General features: G+C 36.5%; 5 protein-coding genes across 5 annotated transcripts; 3 read left to right on the forward strand and 2 right to left on the reverse strand.

The window, feature by feature from the left end:
• Nucleotides 1–465: 465 nt before the first annotated feature.
• GCK72_005547 (uncharacterized protein) lies at nucleotides 466–1,302 on the forward strand (the record flags this gene model as incomplete). The annotated part of the gene is made up of 6 exons (XM_003117437.2): nucleotides 466–505; nucleotides 553–652; nucleotides 696–811; nucleotides 858–981; nucleotides 1,030–1,153; nucleotides 1,201–1,302. The coding sequence occupies 6 exons, from the start codon at nucleotides 466–468 to the stop codon at nucleotides 1,300–1,302; spliced, it is 606 nt and encodes a 201-aa protein (XP_003117485.2).
• Nucleotides 1,303–5,885: 4,583 nt separating this feature from the next.
• GCK72_005548 (uncharacterized protein) lies at nucleotides 5,886–6,225 on the forward strand (the record flags this gene model as incomplete). The annotated part of the gene is made up of 2 exons (XM_003116943.2): nucleotides 5,886–6,082; nucleotides 6,129–6,225. The coding sequence occupies 2 exons, from the start codon at nucleotides 5,886–5,888 to the stop codon at nucleotides 6,223–6,225; spliced, it is 294 nt and encodes a 97-aa protein (XP_003116991.2).
• A 739-nt stretch (nucleotides 6,226–6,964) lies between these two features.
• GCK72_005549 (uncharacterized protein) lies at nucleotides 6,965–8,703 on the reverse strand (the record flags this gene model as incomplete). Its single annotated transcript, XM_053725237.1, has 3 exons — nucleotides 6,965–7,133; nucleotides 7,184–7,256; nucleotides 8,607–8,703. The coding sequence occupies 3 exons, from the start codon at nucleotides 8,701–8,703 to the stop codon at nucleotides 6,965–6,967; spliced, it is 339 nt and encodes a 112-aa protein (XP_053589431.1).
• Nucleotides 8,619–16,010, forward strand: GCK72_005550 (uncharacterized protein; the record flags this gene model as incomplete). The annotated part of the gene is made up of 17 exons (XM_053725238.1): nucleotides 8,619–8,749; nucleotides 8,803–8,859; nucleotides 11,548–11,696; nucleotides 11,743–11,862; nucleotides 11,912–12,043; nucleotides 12,121–12,254; nucleotides 12,371–12,533; nucleotides 12,616–12,832; nucleotides 12,880–12,981; nucleotides 13,527–14,165; nucleotides 14,210–14,446; nucleotides 14,963–15,007; nucleotides 15,112–15,238; nucleotides 15,286–15,348; nucleotides 15,482–15,589; nucleotides 15,651–15,834; nucleotides 15,883–16,010. The coding sequence occupies 17 exons, from the start codon at nucleotides 8,619–8,621 to the stop codon at nucleotides 16,008–16,010; spliced, it is 2,736 nt and encodes a 911-aa protein (XP_053589432.1).
• Nucleotides 16,011–16,767: 757 nt separating this feature from the next.
• On the reverse strand, nucleotides 16,768–19,154 carry GCK72_005551 (uncharacterized protein; the record flags this gene model as incomplete). Its single annotated transcript, XM_003117435.2, has 7 exons — nucleotides 16,768–16,938; nucleotides 16,996–17,572; nucleotides 17,627–17,776; nucleotides 18,099–18,298; nucleotides 18,572–18,729; nucleotides 18,883–18,986; nucleotides 19,036–19,154. 7 exons carry the CDS (start codon nucleotides 19,152–19,154, stop codon nucleotides 16,768–16,770), a joined length of 1,479 nt encoding a protein of 492 aa, XP_003117483.2.
• Nucleotides 19,155–25,646: the final 6,492 nt, after the last annotated feature.

Consider the following 25,646-nt stretch of genomic DNA (forward strand, 5'->3'; position numbering starts at 1 on the left):
ACCGGGATAATTATATGCATGAATTCTGAGTATAAATGGGTTGCCGTTCTATTACCGGTGTCCAATAATACAACTTTTACGGTATTCGTAAACAAAAATGTGAAACGTGAAAAATAGAATTAAAAAAACGAATATTAAACGCTCATAATATTATTTCGCATTTATTGTACAAAGATTATTCAAACAATCATCGTGTGTTCATCAACCGAATGAGTTCTCAACATCAAACGTCTTCTCGTCAACTTTCCCACAAACCTGTTGAAAACATTTTTCAACGATCTGTGATTGCTCCTGACAAACCGCCAAGAGTTCGATGGCATTCTGTGTGTTATGTGAGGATTTTCAGGTTTTCATCCATCAGTTAGTGAAGAAATATCTCCACTTTTTAGAAACTTAGGACAACTTCTTCTATTTCTTCTTTTTTTGGCGTTCTGTTTCGTGTTGGGGCCCTCATTCATTTCTTTCATGTATCCCAATGTCATCGTTCCATTCAACGGAAAATTAGGTAATGAAAGAGTGAGATTCTTCAAGTAAAATAAATCTGTTGTGAAGATTGGAAATGTAAACGTCTCGATAGCTACTCACAACTTCAGTCTTCGAATTTGGCTTGGGAGACAAATTTGAAGACAGGAGCATCGGCAGTTAACATACAGTACGAGATCATCAGAGTATTAATATTAAGAGATCAATTGCAGAGTGTATATCAAAAACAAAGCAATGACTCTGGATAATCTTGACAAAGTTCTATTAGTGATTGATGACTGTGGATTTGATGATTTTGGAGAAAATGTAGTTTTATGCAGACCCATTTGTAAGATTGATTCCATTGATGTTCTGATAGTGATATTTAATTTCAGCTAATGGGGGATCTCGTGCTACATTCAAGGAATCTGTAAGAGTTGCTGAAACATGCTATCACTACATCAGACAGATGACCAAAAGAGCTGAAATAGCTGGTTACGGTAAAGGAATTGCAGCAAAGTTTGTGAATTTCAGACGAACATATCAATATTGAAATGGTGTTTTTAGTATTCTTCTTGCCACGGCTGTCAAACTTCATGACGAATATTGCTACTCGTTTTCAGTTATTTTTGTTGAAGAATCTATCATCGATATCAAAAAAGAATTTGAAGAAAGTCACTGGATTGGAACTGTTAATACTAACTCATGTCGTTGTATCTATTGCATTTTGATTTTCAGGAATTCATGATTTCTTGGTTCCGTAAGAAGATGATGGCAGAGACTTACCAACAATACGGTCTTCATAAAGCAGAATTCGGGGAAAACATCAAAAAACTGTAATCCAAAAAATAGGTTCTTGCTGAGCCATAAGATGAATATTCCAGAGAGAAAACACAGATTATTGTCTTCACAGACGACGATTATGATTCAATTTATGGAAAATATGGTAATTTGGTAGAGAAAGGGAAAAAGAAAAAGTTGTTGTGAGTTGAATACAAGTTTTACATCTTTTAGTTGCTTGATTTCCAGCACTCACATGAAACCGGCCAACTCATCGAGCCCGAATTCAGGAAGATCTCATTACACTTTCAGACATTCAAATGAAGGGGAATGTGCGGAAAATGCAAAGATTCCACTCACTTCAGTCATGATAATTTAGAAATTATGGTTTTTATGAAAACTTAATAAATATGTTCACCTGAAACCTCGAACCATGATTTTATTGTATTCAATGATGAGGATCTCACTAATTTCTTAACTCTATTCAACATACTAAAGACGAGCAAACAGAAAAGGGCAAGGATGAGAGCAAAAGAGGATATTCGGTTTAATATTCAGAAGAGTGCGTGCAAGTTGCAGCATTTTTTCGAATCTTCTTGGGACTGGAAGTTAGATTTTTCTGTAACAAAGTTGATATACATGTACTTGAATCCGTTAGTTTCTTCATTATTCACGTAGAAAAAGATATTCCATGAACATCCATTCAATCATGTTGTAGCGTTACAAAACAAGTAGAGGTTAAGTGATTTTGTTGTGCCCGTTGGAGAGTTACTTCTGAAATCAATCATCTGTTGACTGTTTTCACTAATTTCCTGTAGGGGCTTCACTGAATGCCTTCCCTCAATAATTTTGTTTTTTTCGGATCTGAGAATTGAGATGAATCATTTTCAGCTGTTCCTTTTCTGCGTCTTAGTGAGTTATCCAAAAACGAGAATTTTAGTTGGTTGTCGATTCCAACCCTCATTCCATTTCTCTCCACATCTTCCACCCAAATATCTGAAAGAGCCGAAAACTTGTCTCATGTTTATCCTGCTTCTCACTAATCTCATCTTCTAAACTCCGCCCACCTGCAAGGAGTTTAATAGAAAGATTATCAATCAACTTGTTGGGGGTTCTCCTCTCTCTTTTCTTCAAATCAGAGAGATAATTCTCACATCATTCGACGTTCAATTAGATTCAATTCTTCATTGTAAAATGTTCATTTCTCTCACTGGAACACCTGCGTCTATCTCTCTCTTTTTCCTAATTCTATTATCATTATCCTATTGTAATCTAAGCTTCTCATGACTCTTACTGGGATTATCTTTTCAAAACTCATCCCCACCTTCTTCGTTTTTCTTCTTCTTCTTCATCTCATCTTCCCAGTTTTCTAAGTATAAATTTCACTAAATATAGCTGTTTTCGATGGTCATTTTTAAAAGTTTACAGGGATTATTTTTCAAAATGAATACTTTTTTATCAATGGAAATTCCCATTTTCATCTCCTCTTATCAATTTTGTGCGTTAAAAATAACTACCTGATAGTCAATGAGAACGAGACAAATACTTATTTTGAACATTTGAATTTTCTTATTTTTTGATTTCTTCTGTTACACACGGACCCTGATATTATAAATGATCGGAAGTGAGGGTGAGAAAGGATTTCATATTCTCGTTGATGTGTCATTTCCTTTTCGATGACTCTGTGAGGATAACTGATAGAATTTGTTAGTGATCAAGTTGGAGATATCAATTTCAGATTTGTTTCAGATTTACATGTAATCCGATCGGATTGAAGTGAACAAACACGATTAGAGAAGAAAACTCTGATTCAATTATTAGAAATTACATGATTCCGCTCGAGAAGACTTGAGGAAATGTTCAATTTTTTTTCGAAAAAAAACCAACTTCACAATTCTCTAACACACTAACTATTTGAACATCTTGATTTTATTAAAAACCTCTTCAAACCCTTTGAGCACTTAACACAATTATCCAAAAAGTTAAACAACCGTTTTTTCAAGACTCACATTGTAAAACTATTACACAAACTTTGTTTCAATTCCATATGTTCTCATTCAAATTTGTTTGCTTTCTTCCTTCTTCTTCTTACTCATTTTCTCTTTTCTCTTCTTCTTCCACTTTTTGTTCTAAAGGACATTCGGTCAAGACATTACTTCATTTCTTCGAAAAAATCTCATCAAAAATGAATTCAAGAGACCCCCATCTCGAGATATTTTCATGGAAAACCGTTGAAATCTGAAGCGATTTCCGCTAGCCTTCCGTTCGATTTGGCGAGCAAAGTCCTCCTCTTTTTTATATTTTTTGGAAGTCATTTTTGTCTGAATGCCAACCCGAAAACGACTTCCGGAGCAAAAGAATTAAAAGGCATAATCGTTGTCTCAAATGCAAAATCATTATTTTTATGTCAGAAAGTTATTTTGGTCATTTTCGATCATAAAACATTTCATCGCCTTTCCATTTCCTTTCACATTTCCGGAAAACCAAAACAATAAAACTTCAATTTCCTCAAAATATTATAGAATAAGTATACTTTTTAAGAGGAGAATCTTATCAGGTTTACACATTTTCTCTTCTCTTTCTTGTCTTATTTGCGTAGTTATTGTTGTTGAAAAATGAATTGAAAATACAATTTAATTCTGATTTTGAGTCTCGATATGACAGACTTACTGACTCCATTTCAATATGAGTCACAGCTTTTATCTGTTTTCAAACATCAGTTAATCTGAAAAAGGAAGTAAAATTCATAGAATTTTTTATTATCTGTCCTTTTCGATTGACTTTTTAGAAGTAGAAAACTTGTCGTTTCTAACACATTGGCTGTATTTATTTAAGAAAACGAAAAACTATATGAACAGTTCTTTTAAAATACATTTTGCCTGTAGAATCCTTAATTTTAACAAAGTTAAAAATACTGATATTTTCTTGAGATACTTGATCAGAAATTATCCATTTCATTTCAGTTCTCTGTTATTCCAACTAAACTTTAGTTTGAAAATTGAGTAGTTCTGAAACATTATCCCATTTTAAATATTATCGAAGATTCAATATTGAATATTCATTCAGAGATTCTGAAATGTTTCTGAAAAAAAATATGTATTCAGGTTCATGTGATTCTCTCTCAGAGATTGCTGTCGATTACCGTAGCTTTTTGAATATGAATATGGCATCATCTCGAAAATTACAGAATTCAATTATATCTAGACTGACTTCCCAAAACTCTCATCATGAGACATGCTTCAGTTTTCTGCTACGTAGAAAAAATTTGGACAATCAAGGATCATGACACATTATTAGTTGTACTACTAATTCTCAAATCTCTTTCATTCTTCATTTCTTCGGAATTTCGTCTAAACAGTAGGTCAAAGTACTATATTCTATGGTTTCGATTAAGGAATTTTACGTCAGCTAAGGTTATCGATCATAACATAAGATGTCTCAATGGCTTCTTCTTTATCTCTTCCATTTTTTCAGATTTCTCTCTTTTTTCTCTCTTGATTTCGAATATTTCATCTGTCTAAAAGTGAATAATAGCATTTTGGCAGTGTCTCGTCACTATTCAGTTTTTTGGGAGAATCCCTATTTTGGCTAATCCAGCACAGAAAATAAAAAGCGAGAATTTCTCTGTTGAGAGCTGAAAATCGAGCAGGAAAATTGAGCGGTAAACATGTCTCTTCACTATTTTTCCTTCTTTTTTCTATTCTTTCCGATTTTTCAAGCATTCTTCATTCACAATCTCTTTTTGAAAATCTTGAAAAAACACGTCGGTGATTGGTTGGTGTCTTGTGTATTGAGAGGTTGAATTATGGTGGAAAACTGGAGAAGAAAAGAGAGAAAGTGCATATCCGCTTTGTTGAAAAATTGAAGGGAAACGAGATAGATATTCTGTCTGGAGACAGGAAATACTGGATTTGAGTTTGTCAATGAACTTTTAAAATCAGTTGATATAGAAGTAGTAATAGTAAAATGAGTTTGCTTTTCAGAGTTTTGATATGAAATTGATGTTCTGCGGGACATCTTCATTCCATTTCCTGGGTTCAGTGTTCATTTGAAACTTTCACAATTCCAAACTTTCAAACGTTACCCAGTTTTTAGTTTAATCTGCAACAGCATCGGTAAAAAAGATAACGATTTTAGCAGTTACGAACTTCGCAATCATTGAGATTCCAAAAATAATTTAATTTTTGATACTGCTTGTCTCCTTTCCCGACTATAACCTATAACTACAGTAATCACTGAAGACAGGAAACCCGGTTGAATCAATTGGAACAGAGCTAGAATTATTGTAAACAAATAAACAATTGTACTTTACTCCTCGAAATGATGTCTTCTTTTCTATCTATCTGGATTTCTCCCTTTTTTCCACGTCATAATTATTTTGACTGTTCTGTCAATTCCGTGTTTTTTGCTCTATCTTGTTTAGAAATAATCTGCTGTGCGTGGGTTGTCTCTGTCTCTATGTCTCAGGAGCTCTTATTGATAACAGGAAAAAGAGAATTTGACAATCAGACAATACACAATACAAAATCTTTGAAGCCTCTCTTGGTTCTTTTCTGACTCTCTTGCGTTTTCCCAATTTCTTTTTCTCATTTTACTTCCGAAAATTACTGAATTTCAGATTCAAAGTGGATTTGTTCAGAAGAATGCGTCGGAAATCGCCGCGAGCAACTATTCTGTTCGCGGTGAATCCGGATAAAGGAGCATTTCCTCTGCTGATGACATTGCCATATGAGAACTACAACAATCAAGCGACGTCTTCATCTGGAGAAGGAATTACAGAAGTTACTGAATTGACAGCTGGACGTTTGGAAAGTATTGCAGAAGATGGAAGTACTTTAAAGTGAGTTTTCAGTTATCGAGAGAAAAAGATTCCAAACGTGTTCTAGAAGATTATTGATCACATCTCTTTTCAACTTATTCTATTCTATTTCTGTTCCTCACCTCAAAGAATTATGCATCTATTTGCATACAATGGTTTTCTAAGTTTCTCAATAATTTTTCTTGATCGAGATCGCATAACTTTGTGGATTTGAAAAAGAAAGTTATACACGATGAAAAGAACTTCTGACTTTTATAGGATTCAAATGTCTTCGGAATCATAAAAATTTTGAAACATAAATAGGATTTGAGTTATAATGAAGGTTACCTTCAAGAAGAACAGTGTCGCGCCCAGCGGACGCGATTTATAATTGTTCCATAATTATTCTATAATTGTTGCATCATTTTTTCCATCTTCAACCACTTTCACTTTCCTCCGAATCGTGCCCTCCCTTCCATCTATTGAAGTAATTATCCTCCCACCTACTCAAGCGAAACCTTCTCGTTTCGCCTCAATTGCTTTCCCGCATCGGCACGTCAATTACCTTCTTATGGTTTTTTGAGGACGAAGGATGGCCTTGGCAACGCAACAATTTGGCAACAATTAGGCACCGGTCTTCTTGACTATAAATACTCTTGTATTCTGTACTTTGGTATGATTTAGCGCTTCCCTGAAGCAAAGAGTTCCCCCGTCCAAAACTCCCTCTTCTACCTTTCCCCATCGCATTCTTCCCCCTTTTTCACCCCATTTTATTCTACTACATTTTATTCTTCCTAATAAACAACAAATACCACTGAACCCTTATACACCGATTTACCGGAGACTCTAGAGAATCTAGGGGTCCCGACATTGGTGCATCGACCGGGAATCGAACCCCGGCCGCCCGCGTGGCAGGCGAGCATTCTACCACTGAACCACCGATGTCTCATGTTCAGTAGTAGAAGTTGGAGTTGAAGATGACTCAGTCGTTGTCTCAACTTTACAATCCTCCGCGATAGACGGAAAAAACTCAATCCTGATGTAACACGGAATCTCCGTTGGAGTAAGAACACAGAAATAAGGTTCAGGATACCTGAAAAAATATCGAATCATTAAAAAAGATTACACCACAAAACAACCAACCCATCAAGACCAACACAGTAACGGCACGGCCCACAATTTTCCTGTAAGAGCCATTTCGGTACTACAACCGAACCTTCAATAGAAATAGAAAACAGAATAAACAGCGGAAAGAAATATGAAAAAATCATTTCCAATGATGATAAAATAAAATACAGTAGCTCTTTTATACCCGCCGTCTCGATCGCGTAGGCGCCGGAAGATGACGGAAATCCGCCATTTTTCTTTTATGTATTTTTATTGTATCACATTATCTTCCCCAGTTCCTTGAAACTTTTTATGTAATTTTCTTAAAAGCATTCCCCAAGTTTCCCCATTTTTTCAATTCCCTTTCTTCCCCAGTCAGCTGTTTTTCCCTTCCACTCTTTCTTGCTCTATCTCTTATCACACAATCATTGCCGCCCGGGAGTGTCGCGCCCAGCGGACGCGATTTATAATTGTTCCATAATTATTCTATAATTGTTGCATCATTTTTTCCATCTTCAACCACTTTCACTTTCCTCCGAATCGTGCCCTCCCTTCCATCTATTGAAGTAATTATCCTCCCACCTACTCAAGCGAAACCTTCTCGTTTCGCCTCAATTGCTTTCCCGCATCGGCACGTCAATTACCTTCTTATGGTTTTTTGAGGACGAAGGATGGCCTTGGCAACGCAACAATTTGGCAACAATTAGGCACCGGTCTTCTTGACTATAAATACTCTTGTATTCTGTACTTTGGTATGATTTAGCGCTTCCCTGAAGCAAAGAGTTCCCCCGTCCAAAACTCCCTCTTCTACCTTTCCCCATCGCATTCTTCCCCCTTTTTCACCCCATTTTATTCTACTACATTTTATTCTTCCTAATAAACAACAAATACCACTGAACCCTTATACACCGATTTACCGGAGACTCTAGAGAATCTAGGGGTCCCGACAAACAGTACGAAATGTAGCAAGCGTCTAACTCATCAAATAAAGCAGGAAGCTGAAAAGTATTAAAAGATAACACCCAAACAAAAAATAAACAAATGATAAGCTGTTTCTGTTTCTTTTATTATTTGTCCATATTTTTTGTCCATTTTGTTGTCTCGAAGCTACTCTTTTCGTCTACAAGTTGTTACCTGCGCATGCCAAAAATGTCTGTGAAACATCTAACAGTAAACTCCGCCCAGTTTCTTGTCACCGTCAATCGAAACACCTGTATGATTGTGGAGAAATAGAGAAGAAGAGGAAATGGGCTGATGAAGGAGAAGAAGAAAAAGAAGAAGAATGAAGATGAAAACGGAGAATATTTTGAATTATTGATATTGTGTGTGTCGCATCTCACTTGTCTTCTCTACCCAGCAATCAGTTACCCACCACCTAACAGTTCGTCCTTTTTTCTTTTTTCATATCCTCCCATTCCTTTCGTATTTCCGTTTCTGTTCCTTCTCTTGATTCAGTCACTTTTTCCATAGAATGGGAGACGTTGGCGTCGTCGATGAGGAGCTCCACCACCGTCGACGCGGTGATGACACGTCATCAGATCAATCGAGTCTTCCATCGGATATTGTGCAGTTTAAAGCGAGACCACATATGTTAATGGATGAGTAAGGCTCTTATTGTATATGTCTGTATATTGTGATGTGCTTCGTTGTTTCAGTGTCGAGTGCCTTCCGATTGAGCCGACCGAAAAAGATTGGAATGACTATCGTGATAGGTTCGTGTTGAGTAGAAAAAGAAAAAGAATCTGGACATTAGTCTTCATAGTTAAAACTAATATTTTGACGGTGGATTCGTTAATATCCAGAAGGTTCGAAATTCGGAAATGTTCGGCTGGAGTCAAAACTATCGCTTGTAATCGAAATCAGTCGATATTCCATTCCAGAAGAAATAATAAAAATTGAAAACCATTATTCATCTTAAATTTTATCTCTGAAAATACGGGGCTCAGAAATGAGTTAAAATACTGTGCTACAATTCTTTTTCGCGTTTCGTTCTTCTAGGGATACTGTAGAATGAGATATCACACCTGATATCACGAGATCTTCTGTACTTTCGACGAATCTCTCTTATTTCGTCAGAATTCGCAGTAATTTGCATATTTTCTCGAAAACAGGATATCCACATATCCAATGGAATAGTCTATCTAGAAAAGTCTATCTGTTTCAGAATTCAGCTGACCCATTCCTTTCATATTTCCTTATTTTCGTCCTTCTGATTGAATACAAAAAGTACAAATATCTCCTAAAATAGAAGCAAGGTCCAAAGTGTCAACATTTCTCTTTCCTCCCTAATTACTTCTTTCAATAAGTTCAATTAGTCAGTCGATTCATCAATCGTATCATCACTTCTCTCACCCATATCCAACATCTTTTTTCGCACCGTATCAAAGTGTGACACCTTGGTTTTTGCAGAATGCATACCATATTTATCACCATTATCATCATCGTTCCCATCGTTAGAATTACAAAAAGTAACGGAAATAGAAACATGTGAAGTTTGGACTATTCTTAGCTTTTCCATGTGAATGTATGTCCATTTCATTCAATGATGACACATTTTTGTCTCACTGTTTGAATGTGAACTTTGATTCTCTTCATTCAAAGTCAAAAGACCAAATAAGGAATATTATTCAAATTGAAGAGAATCCAGAGAAACAGTTCAAAGATAAACTAATTGACGCGTATCTTGTGGGATGAGAAACTGAATTGGGGACGACCGAAAATAGACTTGTTTCCTTAAATGAAGTCGCTTCCGGCCATCATTTAGACAGAATCAAATAAGACATTTAATGGGAGAAAAAAGGACAGAAATGGAATGAGAAGGGGGACACTTATTGATTACATATGACCAGGTGATTAGGAAGAACTTACAAGGAAGAAGTGTTATGATATGTGGATAGGAGGGAGGGGTCGTTAGATTTCAAGATTATTCGAAAATGGAATAATTAGGAATGGAGTATAAAAGATGATTATAGAGTGGCAAAGTGAATCTCGTAGACCTAATCACAAAGATTTCGAATCAGAAGTCTTCAGGAGTTTTGGGCTGAAATTCCGAGCAGCAGGAAAACAGTCCAAGTTTGATTTCTTACAAGTTATAAACATTCAAAAGCATTGTTAAACCTATTACTACCTTTCATTTAAGTAAGTATACAGTTCATTATTGAGTTTCAAGTTTAAAGAATTCCGTTTCAAAATCCGCTGAACAATAGTTTTCAAAGTTGAAGTGAAACCCCTTTTGTCCCACCTTCTACTACTGAAATTCAACTGAAAAATCTAGAAAACTATCGGAATAAAAATGAAAAATCATGTTTGTCTCGCCACCTATAAATGAAATGTTCTTATTGACTCACCCACTAAAATTTCCCGGAAAGCCCTCTCTTTTTCAACCAGACCAGGACAAATACAGTGGCTTAGATAGGCAATGTTCACTTTTAATGAAAACAAGACTTCTGAAAGTTCAAATGAGACTATAAAAGCAATTGTTTATGGAAAACTAGCTCATATTTTCCCCGATTAACGCGAGAATGAATCATCAAAATGTAAATTTCTGCCAATTGTAAACCCAATCTTCGCGTAGTAATATTAAACAGTTCTTCTTCTTTTACTTCTTCTTCTACTTCTCGAAATCTTCTTTTTTCTTATTCTCTTTCACATATCTGATCGATCTTTCAACTTCCAAAGAACATTCATTTTCTTCGTTTTCTTCTTCTTTTTTCACCGACAATCGTCAATCAATAGAATTCAGAATAGCGCCCGTAATTTCTCTGCGCCATACTATTTCTTTGACTTGGGTGAACTGGTTGTTGGACTGTGAACTCTCTCCTCTCTTCTCCTCTCGTCTTTTCACGTCATCTGATGAAACTCACAGTTTCGCTGGAATTCCAGAATTCGGATTTCCAAACTGAAAGCTATAAGCAGACGCTTCACCTCAGAAACTAATCTTATGATTGTCTCTGATCTGGTGACGTCTTCGAATTATCTTCTAAAGATCGATTCACTTCGTTCATCTTGTTTCCCTCGTTCATTTTTCCATTTCTTTTCATTTTCAACTGATTGTGTTTAGAGAGACTGCGTTGCTTGATTCCCAGGTCGCTCGACCTTTATCCACCTATCAGATTCCGTCTCGATATGACACAACTTATCAGACAGTTTCGATGGTAATGTTTATTCTTGATACTCATGAAAAACACTGATAATCAAGGTTCCTAAAAATCAGAAGGAATTTGATGTTTGAGTTTTTTTACGTTCAAGATTAATTTTCAGTGTTCATAATTACTTTTGCCAAATATTTTTTTTAATTAAGAGTTAGAGACTGTAAACTAGCTAAAAACTTATATTTTCCATGAATGAGGTCACAAAAGTGCAAAAAGCCTTTGTCTTCCTATGATCTGATAATTTTGCAGGGTACAAGAAAACGCTGACCATATGGAGCTGTTGGGGGATGACGAGTCGAGTGATACAGAGGATCAAAATGAAATTGACGAGGAATATGATACATATTATGCTGATATGAAGTCTTCGAGAAGAGAAACAACAAAAGAATTTTTAACTCGTAACTCTTTCTTTTTTCAAACTCTCCAACTTTTTTCTTTTCCCAGGTCAATTCCAAAATATTGTCCATTTCTTCGTGGAAGACTGGTTCATCTCTGCAGCACTTGGATTCATCACTGCAATCTTTTCCATTTTCATCGATATGGGTATCGAATATCTTATTCATTGTGAGTTCTCATTTTGAATCGAATAATTCTGAAAAATGATTCAATTCAGTCCGTAACTTCCTCCTCGAAACTCTTGAACAATATAACAACTACGCTGCTTTCTTGGGATGGGTGCTTTATATCACTGGACTTGTCTATATTGCTGCACTCGTTTGTTACGGATTCGGAAAACAGGCAGTGGGTGAGTGAGATTTGAACTTGTTTCTTGAGAACTTTTAAATTCTAAAAAAAAGTGTGCTTAACATGTGTAAATTTCAGGATCTGGTATCCCGGAAGTCAAAGTAATCATTCATGGTTTCCAACTGAAAAACTATTTGTCTGGAAAAACTTTGATTGCGAAAATGATTGGACTGACGTTAACGATTGGATCTGGATTACCAGTTGGTAAAGAAGTGAGTTTTTCTGACTGGAATAGAAAGAAATTCATCAAAACCCGAGCTAAAGAGTTACAAACTTTTAAAACCGGCTTTAAAAATGTATTTTTGTACCTCATTCTTCCTGGTTTCAGGGACCATTCGTGCATATCGGAGCTATCGTCGCTTCTCTTCTGAATAAAGTGACTGCTGCTTGTCAATACAATGCATTCTTCTCAAATGAAGGTCGTGCTATGGAAATGTTGAGTATCGGATGCGCTGTCGGAATCGCTTGTACTTTCTCGGCACCAATGGGAGGTGAGATTTCGGAAAACTAGAACATTTTCAGAAGTTATGAGAGAGATAATTATATTTTTGGATATTCTACAATGTATTTCAGCTGTACTCTACGGTATCGAATCCACATCGAAATATTTTGCCGTCAAGAACTACTGGAGATCCTTTTTCGCCACAACTTGTTCTGCAATGCTCTTCCGTTTTGCTATTGCTTTCTTCGTTCCTCAACATATTGCCGGAACAATTACTGCTTACTATCAAACTTATTTCCCCAACGAAGTATTTGTCGTCGAGGAACTTCCATTCTTCATTGGTCTCGGGTTAGTTTTTTCGTTTCGAATTTTTCTGATTTTCTATTTTAATTCAGAATTATGACTGGTCTTCTCGGAGCTCTCTTCGTTTATTACCATCGTAGAATCGCATTCTTCAAACGACGAAACCGTATTTTCCAGGCTCTTTTCGGAAAAAGGTGAGTAATTTCATGAGATCAAAACACATTTTGATTTGACCTCACAAACAGAAAAATATGAAACGGAAGTTTGACGATGAGAGAGGGAAAATGGCTTCTGATAAGACAGACAACACTGTGTATCTCTTCTCTTCTTAAAACTGATCAGTGTTGTTGTATCATATTAGAAAAAAGTGTTATGTCAACTTCATTTATCGATCAAACAAAAAGATAGACAATAGACAATCAAGGGGTTTCTCTCTTTTTCTGCAAAAAGATTCCTTCCGTTTCAACGATAAAAATGGAATTTGAAGAGATGATAAAGAGAAAATAGAAGGATAGTGGTTTGATCATTGAGCAGTAAATGATGAAAATAGTTTTGGTTTTTCACGGGAAGGGATCAAAAAGATATCATTAATAAAGCGGCAAGGTTGAACATTGATTTAATGAATTTGTGTGTTGGTGTTTGAATTCGAAACACAAAAATTAGAAAACGGAGGGAGAGGGACCTCGTGAAATGAAAACAGGAGAAGCGGATTTAATTTTTTTTAAATAATCGCTTGCAGCCCAATCTTGTTCACCGTCTGCTGTACTGCTATCTTCGCCGTTCTCGTCTATCCAAATGGTCTTGGAAGTTACGTGGCTGGAAAGTATACATTCCGTGAAACTCTTGTCGATTTCCTCTCAAATTGTACCCTCTCGAAAACAACGAATGGATCAGACGGATGTCCTCCACACGTATTGGAACATTGGTCCGGTCCAGAAGGAGATATGAATCCAATCAATTCTCTTCTCATTTATTTCCTTTTCTATTTTATCATCGTACCAATTTGTATCACTTTGTACATACCATCCGGAATCTTCGTTCCATGTTTCGTCATCGGAGCTTGTGGTGGAAGAATATTCGGAGAAATCATTTCAATGGCATGGCCTCACGGACTTCGTGGACTTGGACAACCACAGATTTATCCGGGATTGTATGCAGTGGTTGGTGCTGCTTCGTTCACTGGATCCGTTACTCACTCGCTTTCAATCGCTCTCATTGTCTGTGAAACTACTGGACAATTGTGTGCTCTCCTCCCAGTGCTCATCGCTCTTATGATCTCAAATGCTATCTGTGCTTTCCTTCAACCTTCTATTTATGATTCGATCATCAAAATTAACGGATATCCATACCTTGCCGATTTGCCACCTTCTCGTATGAGGTTAGTTCTTCAGAAACTTGTACAAAGTCATCAACTGATTTCAGTGTGCATCAAATGAAAGTGGAAAGAATTATGGTAAAAGACATGTACTACATCACGCGTGAAACCACTTACCGTGAGCTTCGCGAAATGCTTCTGGAGACTCCAACTCTTCGATCGTATCCATTTGTAACGGACTCTCGATCGATGACTCTTCTTGGATCCGTTGCTCGCAAATATCTTTTGTATCTGATTCAACGAAAACTTGGACCAGAGCCAGAACTTTTCGGACATCGTCGTAGGTAAGTTATTTGAATTAAAAGGAGGGAAATATTATTTAAAAAAAACCGAAAAGAATTTTGTTTTCTACAGCTTTAGAACACCTGCAATCAAATCGAAGATTGTGTAAGTGAAATGAAAATTAACTATTGTGAAAATAGGATAGAAGGAATTGTAGACGTAGTCTTTTCGGTTGCATCTGATAAAGCCATCGTTGTGTACTTCTATTTGAACCAATTATTATTTCTAACCCAAGTTTGAATACAACTTTTTCGAGTACCAGTTCCCAAAATTTCGAAAAATTATGAAGCGCTTATAGTCTTTATTCTCTTCTCTTTCTTCTGATGAATCTGCAATTTTTCGTTGCTTATCTAAAAACCACAAATTTTCAAAAACTGCAGAATAGATAAGTTTTCATTCATAATTAAAAATTTTTTAACTCCTTATTCGAAATATTTCACCACTTTTCCTCTCACCACTACCTTCCACATATTTCACTTTCCTCACACAACTTCTCAATCTTTCTATCTCATTTTCAGAAGTCGCACCGCATCGGAAATCTTCAGCACGATCCACAACTTAAGGTGTGTTCCTGTGGTTTGTCATTGCACGAGTTGATTCTCATTCTAGTGCATGCACCCATACTTGCTTCTCTAGCTGCATGTTTTTAATTCCCATTTCCATTCAGAAAGTATTCTAGACGTGGTTCTCTCGCTGCAAACGGAGGTCATATGTCTTCTGGAAACGCCCTCATGACTGATAGAAACATTTCTGGAAACACTCTTCTTCCACAATCTCCACTTCATGAAGATCAGGTATCACATCTCAATTCAAGATTCATTGACATTCATGAAGTTTTCAGGGAGATCGCAGTCCACTGGCCCCTCTTCTCTACGCCCAAACCAACCAACACGAGCCAATTGTGGTGAGTTCAGTTCTTTTTTTTAGTATGTATAAAAATAGTAAAAATTTTATAGCTTGTTGTTTTGTTGTGATTTCATTCATTTCCGCCTTTTATTGTTCACGTGAATCAATCACATGAATCACTCTTTTTTCAGCATTCGTTGGCAAAGAGAGCTGAAATTCTTTCGAAGAAATTGGATATGGAGGAAGTGGCAATCGATCCAGCACCATTCCAATTAGTTAGAGGAACTTCTCTTTACAAGGTTTGTTGGGGTGTTCATCTGCTAACTGTCTTCCATCTGACATTAAAAAAACCATGTTCAGGTGCACACACTCTTCTCTCTTCTTGCTCTCAATCACGCATATGTTACTGAAAAAGGACGTCTTGTTGGAGTAGTTGCCGTTAAAGAACTTCGTGAAGCCCTCAGCAACATCTACAGTCGAGGAGCCGTCGTGCCACGTCCAAGAATCCGAACATCGACTTTCCGTCTCAATCCTGATCAAGATTGTAAGCAAAGAATCTTCTTAATTAGTCCTAGTTTTCCAAATATTTCAGTGGAACAACAATTAATGAATGGCCAAATGAATGGTGAAAACACTGTCGACGCAACGACTGTCCGTACTCAACGTGTCACAATCGAAACCCCAGATGCTGCTGACGACGAGGAAAAAAGAAACAACTGAAGATGATTTATTTTTGTGAACTTTCTAGTCAACCATTCCATTCTTTTATTATATAAAAGTGCCCGGTTAAACTTATTTTCTTGTTTTTTTTTTGTCTGTGTGTGTATTTAGTTTCTCTCTCCCCCCAAACAACGAGTTGATTCCAGATTTCCGAAAGAATTCCAAATGAAATGAAAAGAGATTTGAATGCTCTGCTTCTAAATTGTATATAGGTAGTTTTATCTCTTATATTTAACCACTCAACCCATCCACCCTGTGCATCTTAAACCACCGTTTTTCGACAATAAAATAGTTTTAATGACTTTTGAACTGAACTGGAAGTTTATATTGAGACTAGAATGTTCTTGACTTCAACTACAAACTAGAGTGAAAGACAAGACATCTATGATTTTTCAAATTGTAGGTTTTGATCTGGCCAAACCGATTTCAAATCTGTTGTTTTAATTGCAAAAAAAGAAAATTAATCATTTTATTACAATTCTTCATCTTATGCACCGAATACACGGAAAAAAGAACAAAGCAGTTTTCCGGATTAAAGAAAAACAGAAATTTGAACAAATCAAAACGAACAACTCTTTGATATGAGATCAACAATTTGAGAGGATTTTGGAGGAATGAAAAAGAAGATAAATGACTGAAATTGACTTTTCAGCTAAAAGTTACTATACGTTTGCCCTATATAACAGAGCAATTAGTTAATTTTTTTTTGTTTTAAGAAAATGAGTATTTACAAATGTCTCTAAGATGATCCAAGAGTTTACAGCTTCTCTGGAACGTCTTCCACGTTGCGGGATACTGTAGATATTGTTGGATTTCTGACACTATTTCTTTCCAAATCGGCGACTGAACTGGCACGATGGAAACTGTCGGAAGTCCACTCGCATGCCTCTCCTTTCACGAAAATGAAGAAGAAGATATTGCAGATAAACTGAAAAGAAGGAGATTATTCATACAACTCTCACCAATTTGAGAATTTCCAACTCACCATAACGGATGCTGTGATCAAGAAGACCCATTTCCATTCCTCTTGAGTGTTATTATGTGTCAATGCATTCACGAAGAATGGGACAATCAACATGGTAATTGTGATTCCAAGTGAAATATTTCCGGTTACAAAATGACTGTATTGCTTGGAAAGAACAGGCCCTGCTTTGAAGAATCCACCGGTTGTTGCTCCCAACATTGCAGCAGCACAACCCAAAACAATCATATTATAATCCTTGTGTTCATCTCCCATGAATGCGAGAACAGTAAGGAAAGCACCGGATCCGATGAAAGCGATTGAGTTGAAAATACGGAATTTGATGATTTCTGGAAGGCAGGTGAGACGATCAGATACGGCTCCACAGAACAATTTGGACATGAATTGGAGGAATGGAGGGATGGCAGCAGTGATTCCGGTACTGTGAACTGGGAATCCGAGTACTTTTGAAAGATATACAGGAGAGAAAAGGAACATCATGTTGACGCAGGTGAAGTTTCCGATGGCGGCAACCCAGACAGCCCAGATTGCTGGAGTACGGAGAATTGGTCCATATGGCACTTTTTTGAGGGCACGCTTGCTGAAAATGATAGATTGTTGACAATTCTATGAGTGTGTAATGGTCGGGACTTACTCGACAGTGGCGATCTTTCCGATAGATATCTTCTTCAATTCAACATTTCCGACGAATGGATGTTTTTGTGGAGAGTTACGGTAGAAGAGGGCGTATGTGACGAAGAGAAGAAGAGATACTGCTCCGTGAGCATAGAAGATTGATGGCCATCTGTAAAAAGAAGGGGGTTGTAAATTGTGTTGTCTAATCCTTGTTGTTTTGGTGTGACTGTAAATCATTTGAGTGTATTCGAGATGAACGTTTGGTTTTATGATGCTACCCTATACCGAGAGACTCACTCAGAAGAGGATTATAGTTCTTTGTGATAAAATGCGAGTGATGATAGATCAAAAACAACTGAATTACAGTTAAATAGAATGTGATCGTTCAACTATTTTGTGTTCGTCATACTCGTCTTCGCCTGACTTGAAATGATAACAGGTGCTGTAATTGTCCTAAACGAAGACAACGACGAATAAAAACAGGTACTTACTTGAAAGCAGAGCAAAGGGCACCGGAGGCAGGCATTGTGATTGCTGGGGACAGTTGGACGTAGGCAACCAATGAGGAAACAAAAAGTCCATTCTGTTTGAAATATGACCATTTTGCACAGAAAGATCCGATGACTGGGAAGTTGGCTGCAAATGCAATTCCTTGGAGGAAACGGACTGCCAAGAAGTAGTAGAATCCCATCTGAAATTAGAAATTGTTTGGTCTCTATTGAGTGCCCTCTTCTAGAAATTCTCGGTCTAACATTCCCATCAAAGAACAGTTATTTCCAGCCACTTTCCGTCCTATTTTTAGATTTCCATTTTCTTTTTTTTCTGTTCACTTTTCCAACATTTTCCACCTATTCATATTCCAAGTTATCTATTGTATTCTTCAACTGAATTTTCCTGTCTCTACGTTATATTTTCTCCTTTTTTCTTCCTCTTTTCATCCATACAGACAAGGAAACAACCGTACCCGAATTGACAATGGAATCAAGAGAGTCGACACAGCCGATAGAATTCCAAGCCCGGCGAACACTGTTCGAATCCCGACCATTCCGACGAGTTGTACAATCGGAAAGTTGCCCAGCAACGCGGCAATCGCCACAATTGACATGGCCAACGAATTTTGCGCTGAAAGATGATTTAGGTGATTGATGAATGTTTATCATGAAGAGAGGGTTGGATAGTGATGATGATAAGAGAAAGGTAGTGGAGTCATATGGTTGAATGATATAATAAAGTTCCTTAGATTGATTGAAAGATAAGATGAAAAAGTGTACTTACTACTTGTGAAGTGAGTTTTCCTTGTCCCGTTGAGAGATGTTTCCACTTCTGAATCATCATCATCCATACAAATTACAGCAAAGTTGAAGGCAAGAATGTTAGACCTGAAAGAGAGAAAATTTCAGAATTGAAACCTAAATGAAGGAAACTAACCAAATACTTGTCAGACATAACAAGATCAGAACCATAATCACAAATCGAGTTCTGGTACCGAACAAGCTGATGTAGCGAGTTTGGGCAGTAGCCTGTGTAGGGAACACGGCGTCGGCCATGATTCTGAAAATGTTAGAAGATGAAGAAGATGTTAAAATACAAGAATACATGTGAATAAGGCGAATAAGAAGAAGAAGAGAACAATGGAAACTGTAAGACTGAACTGAACTAGTTGTCCGGTTTAAGCAGAAGAAGGCGGAGGGCCAAAAATAGAGAAAAGGGAGAGAGAAACTGAATAAATTTCCAGAGAACACAAGGTTTTATGTTTATATAGACTGTTGGGACGTCCACCCAAAAAAAGGAGGCGGGCTGAAAGGGGCAATCATGGAGAGAGAGTTATGGAGACGCAGATAAGAGAGGAAGAAAAACGAAGAAGAAGAAGGTGGGTAATAGAGATTATAACTCTCGAGAAAAAGAGTCTCAAGGCTTGTGGGCGGAGCTTAGAAAAATAAAATATTGTGTTTTGATCTATTAGGCTACATTTTGATCGCTGGCTTCGAGGCAACGATATTGAAGAGGAAGGTTTAGAAAATGGAATAGTTTTAATTTCGAATTCGAAGGAACTTCCCTCTGAGTTTTCATGCTTCCGCTTGATCTTCTCCAGCGTAGAGTTGGATACATATGGGTACTGTTTGTCTAGTTATACTCAGGAGAGCATGATGTATGCTTTTCTCGGGGGTGCATATAGTTCGCGAGACACCATAACATATGTGCTCGGTTCAACAAACCAAAACAAGCATGTATATCCAGGAACATAGCTTCTTTGTATTCTAGACAACTTTGATCTAATTCGAAGCGACAAGTAGTCTATCAGAGCGCACTTTCTAGCCATGCAATTAGTCTAATAGAGATCAAGCGGATAGTTATCAAGAGGGATTACGTTTGAAACGATGACCAGATGCGAGGGAGAGAAAGAGGAAACCCCTTATGATATGTGACAGTGTCATACGGAGATAATGGATCAGTGTATTGAATGGAAAGAGATTTTTAAAAACTATTCATAATTATATCAAAACAGGACTCCCCCTCTCAGCCGCAGACAAACATATCAATTTTGACGCATTTACGTCTTGGGAATGACTGAAAATGACGTCATTTCCACTTGAAATCTCTTTCAGAATCACGCATTGTTGATCTCTATTTTATCACGTTCAGAAAACAGGTCAGAGTATTTCAAAATTAAAATATGTCATAGCTTTTAGCATTGGGTTTCCAACCAGCACTGGGGGATCATGGACTAAAACATGGAGGGAATCTTTCTGGTAATGACTATGAATATCTATTACTTTTGCACTTGGATATTGATCATTGCATTCCCACAGGTCATATTTCAGATGCATGCACATCTTACTTTTTGTTGTATCAAATCAATACTCTACGTTCAAATCACTTTAATAAGACTCTTTCATGGATCATATCCAGCACCATTCGATATGATCTCTGTTGTATTTTCGGGATCACAATATCGGCGTGATAATACAGTAATCTCATTGTACTTTTTCTATCTTTCCTCCCGTCTCCACGCAAAGATTATATTCTTCAAAGAAGAATTCATACTGGAAAAGGTAGTCGAAAAGTATAATTTGAAATTCAAATATTTCATCGGATTTTTTGACCAAAAGGTCAAAAATCTTGAACGGGAAAAGAGGGACAAAAAGAGAGAATTGAATGGCCGCATGTCCATTGATTCATGGATCAGTGGAAGAGAGCGGGGAAAAAACTAGATTATTTTGGGAATCTGTGACAGAAAACCATCCTTTTTTGATGTGATGCACTGGTAAATTAGGATATTATTGGTTTTTTTATATTATTTTATTTATATTTTTGATGTCAATGTGATCGGAAAAAAAACGAACTTTATTCTATATACAGATAAAAAATCAATAATCAACTTCTTTGGAATCGAAGAATTCTGAGTTTTTGAAGTATTTTCTGCATCAATCTCTGACAAATTCCTCGTGGCAAATGAGTTATGTCATGGTTCCTCTGAAAGTCAGACAGTTCTTGGATTAGAGAGTTCTTACGAAAAGAGAAAATATTCAAGTGAATTTCACATGCAAAAAAAGAAAGAAGAAGACAATGATGGTGATCATTGAAGGTTACAAAAGAAGACATAGAATTGATTTATTATCAATATACTTTTTAAACGTATCGGGATGCTGAACTATTTTTGTGTATCGAGAAGAAATTATGTGTGTAATAGAGAGAAGAAAAAAGAAATGACGGAAGTGTTGTGATATCAGAGAGTGGTTCTCGAAGTTTCGGAAGGAAATATTCAGGATTGATAAATAAAAATAAAAAGATTGTTGAATCAATATATTGATGATAATTATGTTTCTCGTGCTACACTTTGTTCATTTTCTTATCCGTAAACGCTGAAAACTGCCTCGTTCCCTGTCAGCGGAAATTACAAAAGACAAGAAGAGCAGAAAGGAAATCATCTTCATGTTCATAAATATGGCATTTTCCAGATTAAACGCCTAGGTAACCAATCTCTCTAACGAGAATACACTCATATCCTGTGCATCATAAATACGACCGAACGCTGTGATCTGATCAGGAGAAGGCCGAATCTCAACACTCGGAAAATTAACTTTTGAAATTTCATATTATGCAAACGCGCTCTGTTGCAAATTCAACCCTTCTCGTTCTTCATGATCTTTCCTTAGTAAGATTGTTAAAAACGAGCAGTTCCAATTCCCACACTTTTTCGATGACTACCGTACAACCGTTCTACCATAAAAATTTCTTATTTCTCCACGTGAGAAACTACAAAAAATGCGACCTTCTGGACTGATGATCAGTGAATTTCGTAGTTTCCGATCGTAATGACGGTAAGAAAAAAGAGATTCTAAAATAAGCAAGCGAAGGCCAAATCTATAAATCTAGACACACGAAGAATCCCATTCTGCAAACGTCTTGTGATCATCTTGTTATGTTTTTTCATTTCTGTTTTGGAATGTTTTCACACAATTTCGAGGAATACGGTAAAGAGAAAAAAGACATTGAGCAAATATTGAGGGAGTAGATTGAGACAAAAGAGCACAAATGTTTTTAGTTTTCGGTTAGTTTCCGACTGTTACTTTCAATGTTTTCATTTATTTCTTCTCATCAAAAGATTAAATGTGTTCCAAAAGACTTTAGTCTTTTCTCTTCTTCTTCTTATTTCTGTTTTCTTTTTGTCACATTTTTTCTTCGTGATTCTCATCAAACTTAAGGGAAAAATGATAAACGGAAAGGGGGGATAGACAAGTGATGACGACGTCGAAAGTTCGACTTCCGACCATTTTATTTGACTTTGGGCTTCTATCAATCACTTTTTTTCTCGAGGTGATCGGAGAGAATTCGGCTTCTGTTTCTGAGAGATTGACGATCGAAGTTAACATTTCTTGCAAGAAGAAAACGAAGAGATTGCAGATACAAATGGAATGTGATGAAGGTGTCACGAGTTGACGTAAAATGTGTCGGAAGTTTACTTTGATCCTTTTCTGGGTGCCGAAGATAAACTGTATTGTTGAGGGGTTGGAAGTGTGATAAGGGGTACTGTAGGGAAGTACATGTGAACAGAGACCAAATGGTTGGATAGTATTTTACAGAGTTGCTGAACTGATGAATGAGAGATACTGTAGGTTTGTTCTAGTGAACTACCGTGTCCCTTCATCGTCCGAAAAACCTTCCGATTGGAAATTTCGACATGCAATTACTCTGAAAATACTTCTGAAACCAAAAAAGGCTCATCTGAAAGTCAACGAAACCATTCTGAAAACATTATAACACATTGAAAACAGATGTCGATTTGAAACAATTTTATTCAATTCTCAACTCACTTTTACTCTGCCAATTCGTTCATTTCCTCCTGACGTCACATCAATTCGTTCCCATTCACCAGAAGATCGGAGCTCCATTACCTGAATCAAAAACTATTTCTCTCATTCCCATGTCGTCAGTTTGTGATCAGGTCATTCCATAAATAGATCATTTTCTTCACCGATAAAAATAATTGTTGTATTCAAATATGCTGTCAAAAATAGAATCATTTACACCTCGCTCTCTCCGAGAATTCATATGTTCAATTGATAAGAAAATGGGCTTCATGAACCTGGGTTGCTGACCAAAAATAGACTTTTCAACACCTATTTTTAACCTGTCGCCTTTCGATTCACACGAAAAAAAATAGGAAATTGTGATAAGAAAAGAAGGCTTTTATCGGTTGTGCTGCTTGGTGTTGTATTCTGACCTAAAAATAGACACACACATATCTTTTTCTCCTCCACTTTTTTGTCTCGTTTTGACCAGTTTGATGATATGATAATGTGAGAAAAGAGAAAGAAAACGGGGATCATTGACTTGGGATACGATACGTAAAAAGGTTCGATCGGACAACAAATGAACTTCAGTCGTCATCAGATCGGAGATTATCGATACGAGATCGTCGGGCGACGGTTGTTTCAAAATAGAAGAAAAAAGAGGAGAAGAAGAAGAAGATACGATATTGAAGAGATGAAAACGGAAATGACACTGATGAGATTTCCATGACAAATACATCAAAAAATAAATGGTTTGTTAAGGAAAATGAAATATTGATAAAGAAATAATGTAGGGGGATCGGAGAATAATTTATTGCTTTTTCTCAGTAATCGGAAACAAAAAGGCGAAGGGACGGTTCTTCCTATGAGAGGATTTTCGGTATATCCACAAAACGCTTCATCACATTAATTCAGAATATTTTAGATAGTTATCTAGAAAATTTCTTATTAATCTTGAGCTTCGAACCTATCTATTTTTTCCACATAAGAACTATTGGCTGTACAAATCAAAAGTACTGTATTCGAATCTACAGTATCCCTATCGTGTTGAGAAACCAAGAAGTAACATTGCTTTCAGAGAACAAAACAGAATTGACCAGTTCTCGAAGAATTCAGAAGCTAAACGCTTCGCCCGAAGCGTAATCACGTGGTCAAAATGCAAAGTGGTTGGCTGAAGACGAGCTTCTGACCACAAACGCTGAATTTGAAGAACGCTTGAAAGACCTCACTACCGGAACTTGATACCGGAATCATTTGGCATTCACGATATTCCGAACCCACTTTTTAATAGCTTAATTCTGTTAATTATGTTCAGATATTAAACAGATTCTTCCTGAATTTTCAAAGAAGAAGTGTTATCCAAAAAACAGTTTTAAGAAAAAAAAACTGGCTCTCTTCTGAATTTTATATATAAATCAATGGATTCAGAAATTCAAGGATTCCCATCTTTTCCATAACCCAACATCATCACAGTATCTACAGTACTACTTTCCCAACTATCCTTGTTTTTCAGTCTAATTCCTCAATTATATGATAAATATTCATGTCATCATAATGTTTGTGGTGTCTTGAATCTCTGAGAATCAAATTTCTTGTGATTCTCAGTAACCAATAGCCAATGCCATCTTACAGTATGCCTTATCAATTCAATATCATATCAGTGATCAATTTCAAATATATCTACAGTAATCCCTCTTCTTAATATGATAATCTTCTTTTGGACTCACCACCATATCAGTATGGTCATCTTTTTCGAGGGGTTTTGTTGTCATGTGTGTCTTCATTTCTGGAAAAAAAGACAAATTCAAGAATAGAAAAGCTAATAATAGATTAAAAGATAAGGAAGAGAATCATAATAGAAATTAGTAAGAGAAAGAGAAGAGCCGGAGCAAACAGAACCCTTTTTATGGCTCACAGAGGGACAGAAATAGTAAAAAAGAAGGGGGAGTGAGTACGATATATAGATAGAGATAGTCAAATTGGATGGGGCGGAGACAGTCTCATTTTACAACAATGGAAACAAGAACCCGATGAATTGCTATGTGCGGTGATCGTCGAAAGTTCGTCGATGACTTCGTGACGTTTGAAGGCAGTTGAAAGACCGAAGTTGATGGGAGACAGATCAAAAGAAATAGTGTGGAAAAGGGAGAGAGTACAGAGACAACGGATAGGAAAAGAAGATTGTGAAGTGATTAAGACAGGTATACTGTAGAAGACAAGGTTTTATGAACGTTTTGTTTTGAACTGTCGACGGCAGTGAGTTTGTTTGGAAAAATACTGACTGAAAGGAATGGAACATTAAAAGTGTTAAAATGGGAATACCTAAAAATAAAAACAATACGTGACTGGGCCGGCCTGTATAATGTTCTGAAATTCTCGTCATGTGCATGTATTTGACTTCTTTGAAGAGAATTGTATTATGTAGTTTCTTTTATAGAGACATTTCAATAATATTCAATTCAAAGAAACACCGACAGTGTCTGACTGACCGAGTTTGATTGCAGGAAAAACCTGGAAATCTTTTTCAGACTTTTAGGAAAAATAATGATATAAAAATTCGATTAGTCAATCAAGAATTGAACTATTTATAGGCAGTCGAGCTATTTCTGGATTCAATTCACGAAATGATGAAAATGATTTTAGAATAGAATGAGAACGCCAAAGAACATTCACTTCTTTAACTGTCATTATGAAAAATGTCAGTTTCAATCAATCATAACGTTTGGAAACTTTAAAAATGATTTC

Source organism: Caenorhabditis remanei, chromosome II (genome assembly GCF_010183535.1).
Source record: "Caenorhabditis remanei strain PX506 chromosome II, whole genome shotgun sequence".
NCBI classification, from domain to species: Eukaryota; Metazoa; Nematoda; class Chromadorea; order Rhabditida; family Rhabditidae; genus Caenorhabditis; species Caenorhabditis remanei.